Here is a 22355-nt window from a genome sequence, read left to right as displayed (position 1 = left end):
CTTTGACTGTGTGGATCACAATAAACTGTGGAAAATTCTGAAAGAGATGGGAATACCAGACTACCTGACCTGCCTCTTGAGAAACCTGTATGCAGGTCGGGAAGCAACAGTTAGAACTGGACATGGAACAACAGACTGGTTCCAAATTGGGAAAGGAGTACGTCAAGGCTGTATATTGTCACCCTACTTAATTAACTTATATGCAGACTACATCATGAGAAACGCTGAGCTGGATGAAGCAGAAGCTAGAATCAAGACTGCCGGGAAAAAAAACCTCAGATATGCAGATGACACCACCCTTATGGCAGAAAGTGAAAAACTACAGAGCCTCTTGATGAAAGTGAAAGAGGAGAGTGGAAAAGTTGGCTTAAAGCTCAACATTCAGAAAACGAAGAACATGCCATCTGGTCCCATCACTTCATGGGAAATAGATGGGGAAACAGCGACAGACTTCATTTTTTGGGTCTCCAAAATCACTGCAAATGGTGACTGCAGCCATGAAATTAAAAAACACTCACTCCTTGGAAGGAAAGTTATGACCAACCTAGATAACATATTAAAAAGTGGAGACATTACTTTATCAACAAAGGTCCCTCTAGACAAGGCTATGGTTTTTCCAGTAGTCATGTATGGATGTGAGAGTTGGACTATGGAGAAAGCTGAGGGCCAAAGAATAGATGCTTCTGAACTGTGGTGTTGGAGAAGACTCTTGAGAGTCCCTTGGACTGCAAGGAGATCCAACCAGTTCATTCTAAAGGAGATCGGTCCTGAGTGTTCATTGGAAGGACTGATGTTGAAGCTGAAACTCCAATCCTTTGGCCACCTGATGCAAAGAGCTGACTCACTGGAAAAGACACTGATGCTGGGGAAGATTGAAGACGGGAGGAGAAGGGGACGACAAAGGATGAGATGGTTGAATGGCATCACCGACTCAATGGACATGAGTTTGAGTAAACTCTGGGAGTTGGTGATGGACAGGGAAGTCTGGTGTGCTATGGTCCATGGAGACGCAAAGAGTCAGACATGACTGAGTGACTGAACGGAACTGAATCTCTTTACAACAGAGCCCTTAAGGAGAAGTCACTGGACCCAACGTATGCCATTGTACAGTCGTACGTTGAGGAAGCTATAACCTGTACAATGAAGCTGCCCTCGTATCGGGACAAAGACTCCCGAGTCTGTGCAGACTCAGTCAGCAAGCAGGGACCCCCGTTCAGTCCTGGACGGTGCTTCCTCCAACTACAAGCCAGAGACTCACACGTCTGCCTGGCTGCAAGTGCAGACAGACAGAAGCAGACACCCGCCAACAACCTTCCAACTGTTCAGCATCGTCTACAATATGTCATACATCCTTACAGCCACACATCCATCAGCATCATGTTTCAAAAGCCTGGACTAGGGTCCAGTCAGAGAAGGCAATGGCACCCCACTCCAGTACTCTTGCCTGGAAAATCCCATGGACGGAGGAGCCTAGTGGGCTGCAGTCCATGGGGTCGCTGAGAGTCGGACACGACTGAGCGACTTCGCTTTCACTTTTCACTTTCATGCATTGGAGAAGGAAATGGCACCCCACTCCAGTATTCTTGCCTGGAGAATCCCAGGGATGGGGGAGCCTGGTGGGCTGCCGTCTATGGGGTCGCACAGAGTCGGACATGACTGAAGCGACTTAGCAGCAGCAGTAGTAGCAGGGTCCAGTACGTACTTAGGCTCCATGTAGCTAATGGTGAAATTTTAATGTAAGGACAATAAAATGTGAAAACTGTTTCCATGGTTAAAAAAAAAAAGGCAAGATAAACATTTTTATGGCCCCAGTGCCTTCCAGAAACAGTGGCGCCAACAAGTGCGTCTGGTGGTGTGAGAGGGAGAGTGGAGAAAACACTTACGAATTAAAGACAAACAGAACCCAGCCTGGCCCAGGAAAGGCCTGGTGTCTCTAACACGTCTGGGTCAAGGTGGGCGGGAGGCTGTCTTTACACGTGGGTTACTGTCGCGGCGGCAATGACAAGGCCGTTCCCAGCGGCTGCCCGGCGTCCTCAAGTGTGTGGTCCTGTTGCCAAGCTCTGCCCAAGGGCTCTCATGCAGTCAGTGTGAGTGACCACGGTGGACGACGGGCTATGGTCTAGTACTAAATGCATCCCCTGGTCTAAACGACAGTCTCACACACACTGCAACTAAGCTATCCTTGGAGCACACTGTGACACAGGACACAACCAACCTCTACGCACAGTGACCACAGGCGCTCAGCAGTCACTCTTGCTTTTGTCCACTCCCAGAGCCGAGCTTCAAGATCAGAACGGGCTCTGACTGTGGCCCAAGTCCCCCACCTGGGTTCTTGCAGCGACCGTGCAGATAATGACTGCTCGCTCCTGCCCCATCCGGCATCCGCCCCCGGCCTCTTCTGGGGTCTCTAAGTGAACAGCCTGTGTCTCCTGCCTCTCTGGGTGCCCTGGGGCTTTCCCTCCCCAGGCTCCCTGCTGCCCCGTGAGGGTGCCGGGCGCTCACTCAGTGGGTCGCCTCTGTGCCCTCTCCACACCCCCGGGCAGGCGTCCAGCCCGGCCCAGCCCGGCCCAGCCCGACCCTTGGGGACTCTGGGCACTGAGAAAGCAGGCAGCCCCACCCTGGGCGCCGAGGCCTGTCTGTTCTGTGGGGCCGCACGGCAGCTGCTCACTGCTCTGTCCCCTGGGCAACAATGCAGGTCAGGGGTTCCGTATGGAGAGCTCCTAAAGCCCCTCAAGTTGCTAAGGCAGGGTCCCCATGGACCTAAGCCCCCACGGCCGTGCAGGGTGAGGCCGCGGCTCCCCGGGCTCTGAGCCCAGCCGGCCCGCTTACCTTCCCCCTCGTGCAGGGCTTTCTGATCCCCGACGGCCTCGGGCACCAGCTTTCCATAGCTGTGCCCCTCACTGTTGGCAAACTTGACTGTGTCGAAATACACGGACCCGTTTGAAGCGTAGCTGGAACACAAAGCCAGCGGGGAAGGCGTGACAAGCTGCCCGGCCGGCCAGCCTGGGGACGCAGAAGCCATCGGGGTCTGCTCCATGCCCTGTGCAGTGGGCCGGCCAGCAGGCTGTTCCACCACAGCCACCGAGTGGGCCAAACGGGGCTGAGACGAGCGTGGCTGGGCCAGGGGCCGGGCCAGGGCTCCCTCACTCCAACGGCCCGGCCCGTGCCCTGCCCCCTGCCCGGGTGACTGCCCTGCATGGCGCCCTCGCCTCTGCCTGCCGGCCCTGACCCCCAGCACCTCGCTGTCTGACTGCATTTGGAAAAGGGCCTTCACAGAGGGGCTCCAGTGAAAACGAGGCCTCCAGGGTGGGCCCTGACCAGTACAACCGGTGTCCTCATAAGAAGAGGAGCTGGGGGCCTAGGGAGGGATGAGGGGCTCGGGCCCTCACAGGACCGCTACGGCTGCGTGGTGGCCCACCCATCGCTCACGTGCCGTGCAGCTCTGAGACGGAAGCATGGGCCACCACCACCCTGGCGGCCCCCCGTGCCTCCCTGCTCCTCTCCGAGCTGGCGGAGGGCCGTGCCCCTGGGCACACCTTCCTGGAGCCTCGAGCTCACCCGTAACCGTTGTCCACGATCTTCTGGACAAAGTCCACGATCTCGGGCACGTACTCACTGACCCGGGTCAGGACATCTGGTGGGAGGACCTGGGGACGAGGCGAGGCCGGCTCCAGAAGCCCCAGCACCGCTGGACCCCGGTGCCCCGGCCCTCCCCCACGCACCACCCCCACCCCCGCTGTCTTTTCAAACTGAATTTGCACACGCAGTGAAGAGGGTCTGGATCCCGGGAGGACTTTGGTCACGGGGCCCTCGGCCCCAGAGACCGAGGTCACGACCGTCCGCGACACTTACGTTCAGGGCTTCCATGTCTTTGTGGAACTCCGCCTCCCAGAATTTGGGCAGTTCGGAGAAAATAGAATTGTCCGTCACCTCACTGCCGTGCATGGAATCCAGCCAGTCAGAAAGCACATCCTTTGCTTCTTCCAGCAACACCTGAGGGAAAGGAAGCCGGATGTGCACCCGCGTCCAAGCTCCAGGGCCCACAGCAGGTGCAGTCTACGCGCGTCCATCTCCGCCTCACGTGCACAGACTCGCTGTGCATGGCCAGCACCCGACCCAGGAGGAGACCCCAGAGCTCCCACGGATGGCCTGGCCGTCCAGAGGCTGGAGCTCTGACCACATGCCCGGAGGGTCAGGGTGGGCCTGGGGAGGCCCAGCAGTGCGGGAGGGCACGCGGTGTGGTCACTGACGGCCTGGACGCCTGCTCGAGGGGAGGTTCAGAGCAGCGGACAGAGCTGCGGTCCAGAGGCAGGTCTCCATGCCCAGGCTGCCCCGCCGGGCACGTGCCATCAGCTGAAGGTCCCACGTCACGACCACAATGGCACAGCGTCAGAGCGAGTCACGTCCTATCACTGCGGTCCTCATGTCACACCCGGAAACAGCCGTCTGAGACGCGTTGAGACAGCATCAGGGCTGCACCCGAGCCCCAGCGGACCCGGCGCTCTGCCCTGGAGGATCCAGGGCTTCGGCTCCTTAGCTGGAGCAGCGACAGGTGGTCTGTGCTTCGCTGTTGGGGGCGCAGGCACAGAACAAGGCGGGAGGGAGGGCGCAGGGAGCCTGGAGGGCAGAGGTGGGCGGGGCAGCCCCAGAGCAGCCTCCAGACAGGACAGAGCTACTGGGAAACCTCCCAGGACCCAGCTGGTGCCCACGGCGGGCGGGCAGAGGCAGCAGGGCTCCTGGGAGGCAGGCGCTGTCAGGCTGCGGCTGGAAGTGAGCTCTGGGCCTGCGCCATGTGCAGGGGCAGAAAGCCCACCGCTGCCGGCAGGATCAACACAGAACAAGACACAGCAGAGGAAGGAGGTCCCAATCAAACGAATGCCTAGATAATTCATGTGTTTCCAACACAAAATCAAAGGGGAAACAAAACCCTATTGAGCAGTAAAAGAATGGCAACACAGGCAGAAGCAGAAGAAGCTCCACTTAGAGAAAACTTTATGGCCTTAAATGCTTAAACCAAAAGATGAGCTAACCTCCTAAGCGGTGAGACAGAAAGGAACAGAATAAACCCAAAGAGAAATGAGCGACACGGGTGACGGAGACGGGGCAGCGGCTGACGAAACAGGGACTCGGGCTCCAGCTCCGCCTCCCGGTGAAAGCCGCAACCCTGTCCCCACAAGTGAAAGGGTGTCACAAAACGGAGAGTCAACCACTCCTGGTGGGCCCGTAAGGGAGGACAAAGAAGAGCGTCGCATGATGATAAAGGGGGCGATTCTACACGGAGACACAGCGACCCTCGATACATAGGCACCTCACATCAGAGCATCAAACCCGGTGGGGCAAACGCCAAGGGAACATCAAGAGAAACAGATGGATCCCGTGTCCCAGCTGCAGACTTCAGTGGGCAGATCCAGAGAGTCAGAAGGAATGGCCGAACTCAACACCACCATGGATCAACTGGACGTAACTGACACCTATGAAGAGATTGCTTCATCCACCAACAGGGGGAAGACACATTCCCCTCCAGTCACGTGGAGCAGTTTCCAAGACAAAGCAGACGCTGGGCCACGAAATACACCCAGAGACACTTAGAGCATCTACCAAGGCAGACTGCCCTCGGGCCACGCAACACACCCAGAGACACTTAAGAGGAACAGCAATCACGCAGTGCGTGCTATCAGACTGCAGTGGAAGTGACCTGGGAGCCTGCAACAGAAAGATGGCTGGCTAACCCCAGACACGTGGAGATTGAACAGCACCTTTCTAAATGAGACACTGGCCAAAGGAGATATCTCAAGAAAAAATTTTAAATACTTAGAACAAGATGAGAATGAAAACACAACTTGTCAACATTTATAGGACACAGCAAAAGCAGTGCTCAGAAGAAATTTGTGACGCAGAATGCATTTCTCAGAAGAGAAAAAATATCTGGAATCAGATGTTACCTCAAGCAGCTAGAAGAGGACATTATCCCTAATACGGGAACCGAAGACACTACGAGAAAACAGTATCTCTCATGAACATAGATTAAAAACAGATAACAAAATATGAGCAAACTGAATCTACAGAAGCATCAAGAGAATCATATACCACAACCAAGTTCATCACACGTATACAAGGCTGGTCCTACTTCATAAAATCAAATACTGAAAATTATCACACCAACAGACTGAAAGAGAAAAATCACACGATCCTATCAGTATCAGCATCGTATCGTATCAATGCAGAAACAGCACTGGACAAAATCCAACATGCATTCATGACAAGAACTCTCAGCCAACTAGGAAGAGAGGGGCACTTCCTCAACGTGACAGAAAACAGCTACAGCAAGCCCGCAATTAGTATCAGACGTAAAGGTGAGAAACACAAAGCCTTCCCATTAAGACGAGGTGTAATGCAAGCACGTCCCCTCTCATCACTCTTCCAACAGCGAACTGGGAGTCCCTGCCAACACAATCAGACAGTGAAAGTGAAAGTGAAGTCGCTCAGTCGTGTCCGACTCTTCGCGACCCCATGGACTGTAGCCCACCAGGCTCCTCCATCCATGGGATTCTCCAGGCAAGAATACTGGAGTGGGCTGCCATTTCCTTCTCCAGAGGATCTTCCCAACCCAGGGATCGAACCCGGGTCTCCCACATTGCAGGCAGATGCTTTAACCTCTGAGCCACCAAGCCTGCAAAGGGAAAAAAAAAGACTCAGATGTCTTCAACTTAGGACAAGAATATAGATCCTTCCTAAGTTGAAAATATCATTAAGCTGAAAAACGTATATAACACAGCTCACCTACCAAACATCCTAGCTTAGCCTGGTGTACCTCAAACAAGCTCAGAATACGTTAGCACACAGCTGGAAAAACCATTTAACAGCAATCCTACTTTACAGTTAAGTGCTGAATGCCTCATGTCATGTACTAAATACTGTACTGAAAGTGAAAATCAAAATGCTTGTGTGGGCGCAGTCGTTGTAGGCGTATCAGCCTTCTGTTTCTTTTATGCACCACTGTTCTTTTTATTTACTTGTTTATTTAAGGCTGTACTGGTTTCTGAATTTGGCAATAAGGAGTTCATGATTTGAGCCGGAGTCAGCTTCCAGTCTTGTTTTTGCTGCCTGTATAGAGCTTCTCCATCTTTGGCTGCAAAGAATGTAATCAATCAGATTTGGGTGTTGACCATCTGGTGATGTCCATGTGTAGAGTCTTCTCTTGTGTTGTTGGAAGAGGGTGTTTGCTGTGATCAGTGCGTTCTCTTGGCAAAACTCTGTCAGCCTTTGCCCTGCTTCATTCCGTATTCTAAGGCTAAATTTCCGTTACTCCAGGTATTTCTTGACTGCCTACTTTTGCATTCCAGTCCCCTATAATGAAAAGGACAGCTTTTTTGGGGTGTTAGTTCTAGGTCTTGTAGGTTTTCAAAGAACCATTCAACTTCAGCTTCTTCAGCGTTACTGGCTAGGGCATAGACTTGGATTACCAGGATATTGAATGGTTTGCCTTGGAGACGAACAGAGATCATTCTGTCGTTTTTGAGTTTGCATCCAAGTACTGCATTTCAGACTCTTTTGTTGACCATGATGGCTACTCCATTTCTTCTAAGGGTTTCTGGACCACAGTAGTAGATATAATGGTCATCTGAGTTAAATTCACCCATTCCAGTCCATTTAGTTAGCTGATGCCTAGAATGTCAACATTCACTCTTGCCATCTCCTGTTTGACCACCTCCAATTTGCCTTGATTCATGGACCTGACATTCCAGGTTCCTATGCAATATTGCTCTTTGCAGAATCGGACCTTGCTTCCATCACCAGTCACATCCACAGCTGGGGTGTTATTTCTGCTTTGGCTCCGTCTCTTCACTCTTTCTGGAGTTATTTCTCCACTGATCTCCAGTAGCATACTGGGCACCTACCGAGCTGGGGAGCTCATCTTTCAGTGTCCTATCTTTTTGCCTTTTCATAGTGTTCATGGGATTCTTAAGGCAAGAATACTGAAGTGGTTTGCCGTTCCCTTCTCCAGTGGACCACGTTCTGTCAGAGTCTCCACCATGACACAGCATGGCTCCTAGTTTCACTGAGTCAGACAAGGCTGTGGTCCATGTGATCAGATCGCTTAGTTTTCTGTGACTGTGGTTTTCAGTCCTTCTGCCCTCTGATGGAGAAGGGTAAGAGGCTTATGGATGGGAGAGACTGACTGACGGGGAAACTGGGTCCTGTTCCGATGGGCGGGGCCAAGCTCAGTAAGTCTTTGATCTTTTAAAGATTTTCTGTTGATGGGTGGAGATGTGTTCCCTCCCTGCTGTTTCAGTTCAGCTCAGTTCAGTCCCTCAGTCGTGTCTGACTCTTTGCGACCCCATGAATCGCAGCACATCAGGCCTCCCAGTCCATCACCACCTCCCGGAGTTCACTCAAACTCACATCCATCGAGTCCGTGATGCCATCCAGCCATCTCATCCTCTGTCATCCCCTTCTCCTCTTGCCCCCAATATCTCCCAGCATCAGGGTCTTTTCCAATAAGTCAACTCTTTGCACGAGGTGGCCAAAGTACTGGAGTTTCAGCGTCAGTGTCATTCCTTCCAAAGAACACCCAGGACTCATCTCCTTTAGAATGGACTGGTTGGATCTCCTTGCAGTCCAAGGGACTCTCAAGAGTCTCCTCCAACACCACAGTTCAAAACCATCAATTCTTCGGCACTCAGCCTTCTTCACAGTCCAACTCTCACATCCATACACAACCACAGGAAAAACCATAGCCTTGACTAGATGGGCCTTTGTTGGCAAAGTAATGTCTCTGATTTTTAATATGCTATCTAGGTTGGTCATAACTTTTCTTCCAAGGAGTAAGTGTCTTTTAATTTCATGGCTGCAGTCACCATCTGCAGTGATTTTGGAGACCCAAAATATAAAGTCTGACACTGTTTCCACTGTTTCCCCATCTATTTCCCATGAAGTGATGGGACTGGATGCCATGATCTTCGTTTTCTGAATGTTGAGCTTTAAGCCAACGTTTTCGCTCTCCTCTTTCACTTTCATCAAGAGGCTTTTTAGTTCCTCTTCACTTTCTGCCATAAGGGTGGTGTCATCTGCATATCTGAGGTTATTGATATTTCTCCCTGCAGTCTTGATTCCAGCTTGTACTTCTTCCAGCCCAGCGTTTCTCATGATGTACTCTGCATAGAAGTTAAATAAGAAGGGTGACAATATACAGCCTTGATGTATACTCCTTTTCCTATTTGGAACCAGTCTGTTGTTCCATGTCCAGTTCTAACTGTTGCTTCCTGACCTGCATATAGGTTTCTCAAGAGGCAGGTCAGGTGGTATGGTATTCCCATCTCTTTCAGAATTTTCCACAGAAGTGCACTGGCTGAGATGGACCATGCAGAAGCGTGGCCGAGAGAAGCTACCCCTTGCCCAAGGTCAAGGGCGGTGACCAAGAGTGCCAGGCTGCGTCGGCACAGGAGCAGTCAAGAGGGGCTACCCCACGTCCGAAGGAAGGGGCGGCGGCCGAGACAACCTACTGCACGCCCAAGGTCAGGGGCGGCGGCCGAGAGGAGCAACCCCACGTCCAAGAAGTGGTAGCTGAGCAGGCACAGGAGGGCCCAGAGGAGCTACTCCACGTTCAAGGTCAGCAGGGGTGGCCGTGAGGAGATATCCCTCACCCAAGGTACGGAGCAGTGGCTGCCCTTTGCTGGAGCAACCGTGAAGAGATACCCCACATCGAAGGTAAGAGAAACCCAAGTAAGACAGTAGGTGTTGCGAGAGGGCATCAGAGGGCAGACACACTGAAACCACAATCACAGAAAACTAGTCAATGTAATCACACAGACCACAGCCTTGTCTAACTCAATAAAACCAAGCCATGCCCTGCTATTTACCTGGGGCCAAACTACGGTGGAGGTAAGGAAGATGAGGGTGACCTCCTTATTGCCAAATTCAGACTTAAATTGAAGAAAGTAGTGAAAACCACTAGACCATTCAGGTATGACCTAAATCAAATCCCTTGTGATTATACAATAGAAGTGACAAATAGATTTAAGGGACTAGATATGGTAGACGGAGTGCCTGATGAACTATGGATGCAGGTTCATGACATTGTACAGCAAACAGGGATCAAGACCGTCCCCAAGAAAAAGAAATGAAAAAAAGCAAAATGGCTGTCTGAGGAGGCCTTACAAATAGCTGTGAAAGGAAGAGATGTGTAAAGCAAAGGAGAAAAGGAAAGATATACCCATCTGAATGCAGAGTTCCGAAGAATAGCAAGGAGAGATAAGAAAGCCTTCCTCAGTGATCAGTGCAGAGAAATCAAGGAAAACAATAGAATGGGAAGGTCTAGAGATCTCTTCAAGAAAATTAGAGATACCAAGGGAACATTTCATGCAAAGATGGGCTCGATAAAGAACAGAAGTGGTATGGACCTAACAGAAGCAGAAGATTTTAAGAAGAGGTGGCAAGAATACACAGAACTGTACAAAAAGATCTTCAAGACCCAGATAATCACGATGGAGTGATCACCCACCTAGAGCCAGAGATCCTGGAATGTGAAGTCAAGTGGGCCTTAGGAAGCATCACTATAAACAAAGCTAGTGGAGGTGATGGAATCCCAGTTGAGCTATTTCACATCTTAAAAGATGATGCTGTGAAAGTGCTGCACTCAATATGCCAGCAAATTTGGAAAACTCAGCAGTGGCCACAGGACTGAGAAAAGGTCAGTTTTCATTCCAATCCCAAAGAAAGACAACGCCGAAGAGTGCTCAAACTACCGCACAATTGCACTCGCCTCACATGCTAGTAAAGTAATGCTCAAAATTCTTCAAGCCAGGCTTTAACAATATCTGAAGTGTGAACTTTCAGATTTTAAGCTGGTTTTAGAAAACGCAGAGGAAGCAGAGATCAAATTGCCAATATCCGCTGGATCAGTGAAAAAGCAAGAGAGTTCCAGAAAAGCATCTACTTCTGCTTTACTGACTGTGCCAAAGCCTTTGACTGTGTGGAAAGAAAGAAAAGAAAGTGAAGTTGCTCAGGCGTGTCTGACTCTGCGACCCCACGGACTGGAGCCCACCAGGCTTCTCCCTCCATGGGATCGTCCAGGCAAGAACACTGGAGTGGGTTGCCATTTGCCTCTCCAGGAGATCCTCCTGACCCAGGGATTGAACCCGGGTCTCCCGCATTGCAGGCAGACGCTTTCCCACCTGAGACACTAGGGAACTCCTGAAAGTGAATGCGGCTCAGTCGTGTCTGACTCTGTGACCCTGGACTGTAGAGTCCGTGGAATTCTCCAGGCCAGAATACTGGAGTGGGTATCGTTTCCCATCTCCAGGGGACCTTTCCGACCCAGGGATCGAACCCAGGTCTCCCACACTGCAGGCGGATTGTTTCCCAGCTGAGCCATGACTGTGTGGATCACCACAAATTGTGGAAAACTCTGAGAGAGATGGGAATACCAGACCACCCGACCTGCCTCTTGAGAAATCTGTATGCAGGTCAGGAAGCAACAGTTAGAACTGGACATGGAACAACAGACTGGTTCCAAATAAGAATAGGAGTATGTTAAGGCTGTATACTGTCACCCTGCTTATTTAACTTATACGCAGAGTACATCATGAGAAATGCTGGGCTGGAGGAAGCACAAGCTGGAATAAAGATTGCTGGGAGAAATATCAATGGCCTCAGATATGCAGATGACACCACCCTTATGGCAGAAAGTGAAGAACTACAGAGCCTCTTAATGAAAGTGAAAGAGGAGAGTGAAAAAGTTGGCTTAAAACTCAACATTCAGAAAACTAAGATCATGGCATCTGGTCCTATCACTTCATGCCAAATAGATGGGGAAACAGTGTCAGACTTTATTTTCTGGGCTCCAAAATCACTGCAGATGGTGACTGCGGACATGAAATTAAAAGATGCTTACTCCTTGGAAGGAAACTTATGACCAACCTAGATAGCATATTAAAAAGCAGAAATTACTTTGACAACAAAGGTCCATCTAGTCAAAGCTATGGTTTTTCCAGTGGTCATGTATGGATGTGAGAGTTGGACTATAAAGAAAGCTGAGTACCGAGGAACTGATGCTTCTGAACTGTGGTGCTGGAGAAGACTCTTGAGAGTCACTTGGACTGCAAGGAGGTCCAGCCAGTCCATCCTAAAGGAGATCAGTCCTGAATATTCATTGGAAGGACTGATGCTGAAGCTGAAACTCCAATACTTCGGCCACCTGATATGAAAAACTGACTCCCTTGAAAAGAACCCGATGCTGGGAAAGATTGAAGGCGGGAAGAGAAGGGAACGACAGAGGATGAGATGGTTGGATGGCATCACCGACTCAATGGACATGAGTTTGAGTGAGCTCCAGGAGTTGGTGATGGACAGGGAGGCCTGGCGCGCTGCAGGGCGTGGGGTTGCAGAGAGTCGGACACGACTGAGCGGCTGGGCTGAGCTGAGCGGTGCAGGGTTTCCCCTGCTGCAGGGTCTTTCTCTGGTTGCAGCGCACAGGCTGTGCATTTCGGCGGCTTCTCTTATCCTGCTCCCAGGCTCCGGAGCACAGGCTCAGCAGTTGTGATTCGGGGGCTTTGTTGCCCCTCAGCATGTGCTATCTTCCCAGGTCCGGGATTCAACCCATGTCCCCGGCACTGACAGGCAGATCCCTTACTGAGCCACCAGGGAAATCTGGTCCATCAGTTGTTTACCCTGGTGATAGAGCAGCTAGCTGGGAGCTAAGCCTCACTGCTGACCCTCAGCAACCCGGGACAGCAGCAGACTGCCTATCGCTAGTCCAGAGAAAGATCAAAATTCAAAGCTCGGTTTCTACCAGATATTTATCACTTTTGCACCATTTTAAAACCAAAAAACCTGAAAAATCATATTGTCCAGCGTTGGGGACCATCTGCACACTGATTGGGGAAAAGATAAAACTATATGCGAAGACATACATTTGGGATTTGAAATTAAAATCCCAGTAGCATTTACATTAGCTCCTGTAAAATGGAATACCTGCATATGAGTTTTACAAAGTACGTATAAGATCTACACGAGGAAAACTACAAACCTCTGAAGAGAGAAATGGAGAGAGAGAGTTCACGTCTGTGGGTACAAAGATTCAACACCATCAAGGTATCAGATCTTCCCAACTTGATTTGTAGATTCAGGTCAATCCTCATCAAATTCCTATCAAGTCGTTTCACGAGTATTGACTAACCGAATCTAAAGTTTACAAGGACAGGAGGCGAAAGACCCAGGACAGCCAGCACAACGCTGAAGCAGAAGAACAAGGCCGGAGGACTGACCGTCCCCACTCCAAGACTCGCCGTCACTCAAGACGGGCGGCGCTGGGACCTGCCTGGCGGTCCAGCGGGTAAGAATTCGCCTGCCATTCAGGGCACTCAGGTTGGATCCCTGGTCGGGGAACTTCGATCCCACATGCTGCAGAGCAAGTAAGCCGTGTGCCACAACTGCAGAGTCCACGCACCACAATCAATGACCCTGCAGCCTGACGCAGCAAAAACACAGCAGACGGTGTGGGGCTAACAAGTGAAGTGATGGAAGAGAACAGTCCAGAGACAGACTCCTAAACACCGTCACCTGCTCTCCGACAAAGGAGCAAAGGCAATAAAAGGGAGCAGAAACAGTCCCTGAGGAATTGGGCTCGACCGCTGGGCGTCACGTCCTGAAGCCACGAGTCCAGAGCCAGCCGTCACACACTTGGCAAGAGCTGACTCCAACTGGAACCCAGGCCTCAGTGGAAAGCAGGAAACCATGATACTTCTAGAAGATAACACAGGAAGAAACCTAGACGACCTTGGGTTCGGCAATGACTTCTTCCCAACACCACCAACGCACGATTCTTGAAAAGCAAGAGTTGATAGGCTGGATTCCTTTACAATTAAAATTTTCTGCTCCGGGAAAGACACTGTCAGGACAATGAAAAGACAGGCCACGGACTGGGAGAAACTATTTGCAAAAGAAGCGTCTGATAAAGGACTGTTATCCAAAACAAAGCACTCTCAGACTCAATACCGAGAAAACTGCCTGACTGCAGAATGGCTCAAAGACGCTAAGAGACACTCCGCCAAACATGATACAAGATGGCAAATATACCTACAGGTGTCCCACCTCGTGTGTCGTCAGGTAAACGGAAATGCAAACAAGAGCCCACTGCACAGCGACTGCTGCTGGTGCTACGTCACTTCAGTCGTGTCCAACTCTGTGCGACCCCATAGATGGCAGCCCATGAGGCTCCCCTGTCCCTGGGATTCTCCAGGCAAGAACCCTGGAGTGAGCTGCCATTTCCTTCTCCAATGCATGAAAGTGAAGTCACTCAGTCATGACCGACTCTTAGCGACCCCATGGACTGCGGCCCACCAGCCTCCTCCGTCCATGGGATTCTCCAGGCAAGGGTGCTAGAACAGCCAATGCTGACACCAGCGCTGGCGAGTAGCCGGAGCAGCCCCAACTCACACCATCCCTGCTGGGGGTGCGAGGGTGCAGCAGCTTCCGAAGCTTGCGGGCTTCTGAACACACTGCACACGCTCTCACCACGTGGTCCAGCAATTAAGCGCCTCGGTGTTCACCCAAAGGAGCTGAAAATTTATGTCCACACATAACACGGGTATTCGGAGTCAGTGCCAAAATGTGGAAGCAAGCAAGGGGCACTTCAGTAGGTGGATGGATAGGTCCACTGTGGTCCATCCAGACGTGGACTGACCTTGAGTGCTAAAGAGAAAACTAGCCCTCAGGCCCTGGTGAGACCTGGAGGAGCCTTCAGTTCACATCACTAAGTGAAAGCGGCCGATCTCAGCAGGGCACACACTGCAATATTCCGAGTATGTGACGCTCAGAGGAGGCCACACTCGAGCCAGCACAAGGCTCAGTGGCCACCAGGGTTTGCAGGTGAGCGGGGATGAACAGGAGGAGCAGAGAGGACTTTCAGGGCAGGGAGCCTACCCTGCGTGAGGACATGAGGGCAAAGGCGCATCCTCACACACGTGTCCAGACCTGCACGAGGCACACCACCAAGAGAGAACCCAGGGTAAACGGAGACCATGGGATTCTCCAGGCCAGAATACTGGAGTGGGGAGCCTTTCCCTTCTCCAGGGGATCTTCCCAACCCAGGGATCGAACCCAGGTCTCCTGCATTGCAGGCGGATTCTTTACCAAGTGAGCTATCAGGGAACCAAACTTCCAGGACCTCTTGGCATGGACCAAATGTCCTGCAAAGTCAGGAAGGAACACTTACTACCGCGAACTAACACTGCGGTTCCTCAGAATACTGGGTTGAGTCTCCGTACGAGCCGCTTCTGGGGAAACACTCAAAAGAACAAGGAGCCGGGATCTTCACACGGTGTTTGCAGCAGCAAAGGTCACAACAAAGGCAAAAACAATGTTCATCAGAGATGAAGGGATACACAAAACATGGTCCAGCCCACAGGATGGAGTATCACTCAGTCCCAAGAAGGACGGACCCTCTGACATCGGCTACGACCTGGATGGACCTTGAGCACAGTTTGCTATGTGAAGTAATCCAGCCACTAGAGGAGGAATCCCGAATGATCCCACGTCTGTGAGGTCCCGAGAGCAGCCGGATCCACGAGGGTGGAAAGCAGCACGGGGGGGGGGTCAGGGGCTGGGGGTGGGTGAGCGTTTCCTGGAGAGAGCGTGTCAGTTCAGGAAAATGAAAACCATTTCTGGAGATGAGCAGTGGTGGCATTCCCACGACATGAATGTGCTTAAAAACGGTTAAGCTGGGAAACGGCATGTATGCGTACTGTACAATTTTAATAAGAAGGACATTACTGGAATCGCCCAAGAAAATTCCCAGCATTGCTGCTCGAAAGAGAAATGTAACCGGCTTCTGGCCGGCCTGAGGCATCCCTGATCCTGTGTGTGCTCTCAGATGCAGGCGCGGGAAAGCCTCGTCCCCACGACCCAGTGCCCGCGACCCCTCACCAAGCTCGGGACACGCACACCCAGGAGTGCGGGCCTTGCAGGCCTGCCCCCCCCACATGGCTGCACCTTCCCCGACCTGGTCCTCTGCACCTTCCGTGAGCGGCCAGCAGGGGGCGCCGGTGTCGAGGAGAAGAGCCAGGGGGACCCGGGGGCGCTCAGGCCGGAGAGGGCAGGGACTGCGGAGGAAGGGATGCGAGAGGGGGACGGGCGCGCGGAGGGGGACGGGGTGCACGGAGAGGCACGGGGCGCGCGGAGGGGCACGGGGCGCGCGGAGGGGCACGGGGCGCGCGGAGAGGGACAGGGTGCGCGGAGGGGCACGGGGCGCGCGGAGGGGCACGGGGCGCGCGGAGAGGGACAGGGTGCGCGGCTCAGGACGGGGCGCGCGGAGGGGGACGGGGCGAATGGAGGGGGACGGGGTGCATGGAGGGGCACGGGGTGCGCAGAGGCGGACGGGGTGCGCAGCTCAGGACTGGGTACGCGGCGGGGGACGGGGCAGCAGACCACTCTCACGCCCAAGGGGGACCCGCGGCGTCTCCGCTCGGCTTCCCCAGGCGGCGCTGCTACAAGCAGTGGAATAACCCTGGGAAGCCGGGCCCCCGCGCCTGCCGGGCGCCGCCTTGACGGGACGCACCTCAGCCTCACCTGCACGCGGCCATCCAGCTCCTGCCCGGCCTGCCCGGCCTGCAGCGCGGCCTCCAGCGGCCCCGCGGCCTGCGCCACCGCGCGCTGCAGGCGTTCCAGCATCTGCCTCTTGTCTGGGTCCGCAGTCTCCTGCAGCTTCGTGGAGAACGGCTGTGCGTGTGAGGAGAGGCCACGCCGTTAGCCCAGCTCAGCAGAGCCCCACGCTCGCTGCTGGCTCCACGCGAAGAGGCCAGTCCTGCCCCCCGACCATGGCCTCCGGTGGTCTGTGTCCCCAGGGCGTCTTCCCGCATGACCCCAAGAGGCAGGTGGCGCTAAGGTCGCAGGGCCTGTCCCTCTGACGTGACCCTGGACTGAGGCAGCTGCCCTAAGGCCGCGCCCGGGACACAGAGGTCTCCCCCACGACGCCTCCATCACAGAAGCCTCACCGCTCAGCCTAGAGGATGACTGCTAAGCTCTAATTTTATTTCTATTTTTTCTGACGGAGATAATACATCATAAGCATAATTACTCTAATTACTAAAGATGGTGATTAAGAAAAAGAACTTGCCTTATCTGACCTCAAAATAACCACAATCTGTAATACTGTTTTTTCCAAAACAAAATGTTAGACTGGAGAAAACTAATTTACGCAGATAACTCTGAAAACCTCCAGGACCACCCACTTAAGAAGCCTGGCAGCTTCGCCTCTTGGTCACATGCCTTTGATTCGGTTGTGACTCCATGGGGAAGGTTCCCAGGTCAGCGCTGACCACGGTGACCGGCGCTGGGCGTCTCCCGTAAGTGGCGGAAGTGGTCACCCTCCCCCCCCACCCGGACCTCCCCCCCTCGGGTGTCTCTGCTGGTGGTTTTCCCACGGCCCGGGGGAGCTCCATGACGGAGACCTCGTCACCCTGCGTGTCACGGAGCCCGCTGACAACAGCCCCTGTGCTGGGGACGGGGTGGACGGGGGGACATGGGGACCCGGAGCAGCAGTGACTCACCTGCAGGGCGGCTCGCACGTCCTCCAGCAGCTGCCCTGCCAGGGGTTGTGTCTCCCGGTACCGCTCGAACAGGTAGTTCTGCCGGGCTCTCTTGATGATCTGGGCGCAGAGGAGGGAAGCAGGGTCAGCCGGGCAGTGCCCAGTGCCCGCGCAGAGGGCGACCCTGAGCCACGGGCGGTAGGGGTCCTGGCTGCTACAGACGCCATCCGAGAACGCGGCTCCCCCTCGCCCTTCTGAGCAGGGTCAGCCCGAGCCCACCCTCCCGCACCCCCGCCCCGGGGGTTGCTCACATGTACCCGGGTTTTCAACAGCATCAAAGCAGGTGAACACAAAGCGTCATCCACATACACCACAATACAAGTCCCACAGGGGGCGGGGTGGGGTTCAAACAGCGTGCACCGAGCTGAGCTGGCTGAGCCAACGTGGGTTTACTAACTCACCGTTTCTTCCCCCGTGCCATCCTCTGTATTTAAAATTTAATCCTAAGAACTCCCTTCACCTTATCGTCAATGTCCGTGATGTTCATGCAGTAGAAGACGTCGAATTTGAAGTAATCCCTCAGCACTCTTCTCAGGATATCGAAGGAGATGTAAGACCTGCAGTGACGGGAGACAGGCCTTTCCACCCGCACAGCACACGGGGTGCGGGAGAGGGGCCCGCCTTTCCACCCGCACAGCACACGGGGTGCGGGAGAGGGGCCCGCCTTTCCACCCGCACAGCACGCGCGGCGGGAGAGGGGCCCGCCTTTCCACCCGCACAGCACGCGCGGCAGGAGAGGGGCCCGCCTTTCCACCCGCACAGCACGCACTGCGGGAGAGGGGCCCGCCTTTCCACCCGCACAGCACGCGCGGTGTGGGAGAGGGGCCCGCCTTTCCATGGGCACAGCACGCGCGGTGCGGGAGAGGGGCCCGCCTTTCCACCCGCACAGCACGCGCGGTGCGGGAGAGGGGCCCGCATTTCCACCCGCACAGCACGCGCAGTGCGGGAGAGGGGCCCGCATTTCCACCTGCAGCACCGCACACACAGCCCTGGAGAGGGGCCCGCCTCGCCCCACAGCCCCAGCCTAGGCCGGCCCCAGGGCAGCGGGTGGGGAGGGCTCTCAGGCGCAGGAAGGAGAGCGTCTGCTCAGAGTCCAGAGGGCCGCGTCGGGGCTGCGGGGACTACTTCTGCTTGGCTGCCTGGACGCTAGCTTTTCCCCATAGAGCATCAGCGGAATGAGAAGCTTCCACCGGAAGACTGGGCGCCGCGCCTCCGCTCGGCAGGGGGGTCCTACCTGGCGTGCCCCATGTGCGAGGCATCGTAGACGGTGGGCCCGCAGCAGTACCACGTCACCCTCCTTCCGTCTTGCGGCACAAACACGTCCTTGGATGGAAAGGAGGGAATGACCGTCACGAGGGGCGCAGGACCACTGCCGGCCACGAGCGGCTTGCGCACGTCCACTGGACCGCGTAGCTTGAAGCAAGCCGCAGTTCGGGCTGGGGCTGGGGCGCCGCACTGGACCCGCGACCGTGAGCTCCACGACCCAGGGGCCCGGGGAGCAGGCCCCCTCCTCCCTGGGACTCCACTCACGGACACAGGCCGGGGGTCAAGGAGACGGGCGCCCCCATTCTGCTGCTTTAACGGGGGCAGCCTCCGTTCCTCAGGGACCTGCTGTGAGCCAGGCCAGAGCCGAGCCCGCTGACTGTCCAGCACTCGCTCCCAGAACAACGTGAGCTTTCCTTACCCAGCTGCCAGGGACCCACACTCCTGGAGGATCCAGCCTAGGGAGTGAGGCCTCCCGCCTGCTGCCCAAAGTCTCAGGTCAGTTCAGGGCCCGCTGTTCCCATCCAGGGGGACACACAGCCCTGGAGAGGGGCCTGCCTCGCCCCACAGCCCCAGCGTGGGCCGGCCCCAGGTCAGCGGGTAGGGAGGGCTCTCAGGGGCAGGAAGGAGAGCGTCTGGTTAGAGTCCAGAGGGCCGCGTCGTGGCTGTGGGGACTACTTCTGCTTGGCGGAGGGGGACCCTGCTGCCCGTCTGCTCAGGGTGCTGGCCCACAGAAATGCGTCAGCCCTGGGCAAAACCCCTGGAGCCTCTGATCCCGCTGAGCGAGCCCTGACCAGTCCAGGGCCAACCTGCCTTCGCCCTCACACCTGCTGGGCTCCCGACAGCCACGGGCCCCACTCGGCTGGCACTGTGACCGCAGGTGCCACCACGTGTCCCCGGAGGGCATGCAGACTCCTGGCCCTGCGCACACCCAGAGCCAGGAAGCTGAGGGCAGCCCCGGGGGGTGTGCCACACGGGTGTGCACACGTGCTCCCAAACACAGCCCTGCGGAGGACACTCCCCCGCCAGCCGAGGGGTCCTCCAGAGCCACCCCCACCACCCGCAGCCCCCTACCTTCCTCCGGGTCAGGCTGTTGTACAGGCGGAGCTGGCACGGCTCGGACCTGGCTGGAGGAGACCACGTGGGCTGTGCTCTCCGCCCTCTGCCTGCTGGAGGGAGAGCACAGCTGGGTCAGTGCGGGACGAAGTGATACCATGGGGCTCTGACGGTGTGGCCTGATCCAGTGCCACCGCCCCCAACCCCCCCTCTGCTTGCTCACATCTGAGCGGCAGCGCATCCCACAACCCCTTCCCATTGGGCCAGAGACGGCTCGCCACATCCGCCTCCCGCTGCTGGCTCCAAGCACGGTGCACCCGCACAGCCGGAGGCGCACCGGTAGGCCACGGGGCTGGACCGATGCCCGCCCACCCCCGGGGAGGATGCCCCTCTGGAGGCTTTGGGGGATGCGGACCACCTCCAGGCCCAGGAACCGGGTCAGACTAGAAACCGCCGCTGGCCCATGGCCGCAGATGGTCAGTAGCATGGCCTGCAGCCCAGGCTCATCTCCACCAGTGGGCGGCCGGCTCCCCACCCCCGGAACATGAGGGCTCCCGAGCTCAGCTCTGATGCAGAGCCCAGGGCTCCACCCTGGTCCCAGAGCCTTTGGGAACAGCCTGCGGGCACATCACGGGGGTAGGGATGGGGCTCACGGAGCCCAGCCTCCTCCGCTTACAGTCACCAGGGAAGCCCCGCCCTCCTCCCTGACCCCCATCATCTCCTCCTGGCCATTCCCCTGCCCTGTGGCTGTGAGCCCGAGCGTCCCACTGCACGAAGGGCCGGCCTGACGGACCGCAACGAGGGCCTGGGAGGTGGGTGGGGTTGGGGGTAGCTGTGTCCCGAGGCGCCAGGAGAGACATCAAGTCTTTACACCCTCCACTCCCACTCGGGGCACTGGTGACCCTCCCGCCACCCCGGGGCACTGCTGCACGCCTAACCTGGCCGAGCTCGGCTGCCTGCGTGCCCCCTGCACCCCTGCAGGCACAGGCTCCTGGTCTCAATGCCGTCCCCACCCCGCTGCTGCGTCTGTGAAGCAACTGTCCTGCCACCAGAGGACCGCCCGCTGGTCCCCGAGGGTCACGGTAAATGCAGCCCTAGGCCCGGCTTCGGGCCACCCAGAGGATGCACTGACCGGTGAAGGTGGCAGACGGCTGTGTGTGTGTGTGCGTGCGTGCATGTGTGCGTGCACACCAGCGGGTGCGGAGGGGACAGACAGAGCCACCCAGAAGCCCCCGACTCCAGGCCCAAGTCGCGGACACACGGAAGGGCTCCTGTGGTCAGCGGCCGGCCAGGCCTCACCGGAAACACAGCCGGCGACTCTCGATGCTCCTCGGGGCCCTCTGGGACGCCGCCTGCCGCTCCCCCGACCGAGACGCTGCAGGTCCCTGCACAAGAGACGCCGCTGCCACGGGGGGTGACGGGGAGCTGGCCGGAGGTGCCCACACGCGCGCCCAGAGCCGGGGTGAAGGCGGGGCTTGCAGGACTGAAGGCTCGTGCGAGGGGGTGGCAGCAACAGGACCCAGCAGTGGGCACAGGCAGGGGCCTGGCCAGAGGGACGCCCTTCAGGACACGGGATCACACTCGGACTTCCACGACCCCGGATCAGCTACTGCCCAAGAGCTGGTAAGCAGTCACAGAGATTGGCACTCAAAATCCCCTGGCCAAAGGGAGAGTCGGGAGGTGTCCTCGGGGCCCCGGCTTAATGAAAAGGGAGGGTAGCTAGAGGCTTTGGGGACCCACTGCCCCATGCCCGGGACCGATGGTCTCTGCCGGGCGCAGCCCCTCAGCCGTGCCCAGCCTTCCTCCGGCTGGTTGGGAACAGCACCCCCGCCCAGGCACATGCAGAAACGCAGCCCTGACCCACGAGCACACCACCAGCACAGCACACCCGGCTCACCTAGGCCCGGAGAGTGAGGCTCCGGGCAGGGAGGGGGTCGGGGGTGGGGGGACAAAGAGGACGTGCCAGCCCGCACGCCCGGCTCACCGAGGCCCGGAGAGTGAGGCTCCGGGCAGGGAGGGGGTCGGGGGTGGGGGGACAAAGAGGACGTGCCAGCCCGCATCTGCGTGCCCCAGGCGCGACACACTCCGCAGCCTCGCAAGAGGGGCGGCTCGGAGGGTCACACCCTGGGGACCCGTGGGGCTGTGAGCCGCCCTCTGCGGGGAAGAGCAGGCCCTGAAGCTCCTCTCGGGAGCGGGATGGGGCAGTGGGGGGCAGCAGAGAGCGCCCTGGGGTGGGGGGGGTTCGCCCAGGACAGGCTGGGGGACGTCAGACACACCAGCGAGGCAGACACTCGGCCACTGGCACCCAGGGACTCAGCAGAGGACACTGACCCTGAGGGTTCTGAGCCCCAGTCCACCAGCCATCCTGCCACTCGGGGTCCCCGAGGGCTCCCTGAAGGCATCCGTGTCGGGGCACCAGGAAAGCCTCCCTGCCCTGGGGAACCCGCACCC

The 22355-nt window shown here is 56.2% G+C and overlaps 1 protein-coding gene across 2 annotated transcripts in view; it reads right to left on the bottom strand.

Moving 5' to 3' along the window:
• The window catches only part of CARS (cysteinyl-tRNA synthetase), a 43799-nt gene that overhangs the window by 13397 nt on the left and 8047 nt on the right, over nucleotides 1–22355 (bottom strand). For both annotated transcript variants that reach the window (XM_018042948.1, XM_018042949.1), the window contains 8 exons: nucleotides 19923–20017; nucleotides 18820–18908; nucleotides 18046–18142; nucleotides 17547–17645; nucleotides 16567–16716; nucleotides 3853–3993; nucleotides 3559–3647; nucleotides 2830–2951 (listed from right to left, as the gene is read on the bottom strand). In XM_018042948.1, the coding sequence (XP_017898437.1) occupies nucleotides 2830–2951; nucleotides 3559–3647; nucleotides 3853–3993; nucleotides 16567–16716; nucleotides 17547–17645; nucleotides 18046–18142; nucleotides 18820–18908; nucleotides 19923–20017 (882 nt within the window). The remainder of the gene's footprint in view (nucleotides 1–2829; nucleotides 2952–3558; nucleotides 3648–3852; nucleotides 3994–16566; nucleotides 16717–17546; nucleotides 17646–18045; nucleotides 18143–18819; nucleotides 18909–19922; nucleotides 20018–22355) is intronic.

The sequence above is a fragment of the Capra hircus genome, chromosome 29, assembly GCF_001704415.2.
Source record: "Capra hircus breed San Clemente chromosome 29, ASM170441v1, whole genome shotgun sequence".
Taxonomy (NCBI): Eukaryota; Metazoa; Chordata; class Mammalia; order Artiodactyla; family Bovidae; genus Capra; species Capra hircus.
Note: the sequence above shows the minus strand (reverse complement) of the source record. Positions and strands in the feature narration are given on the sequence as shown.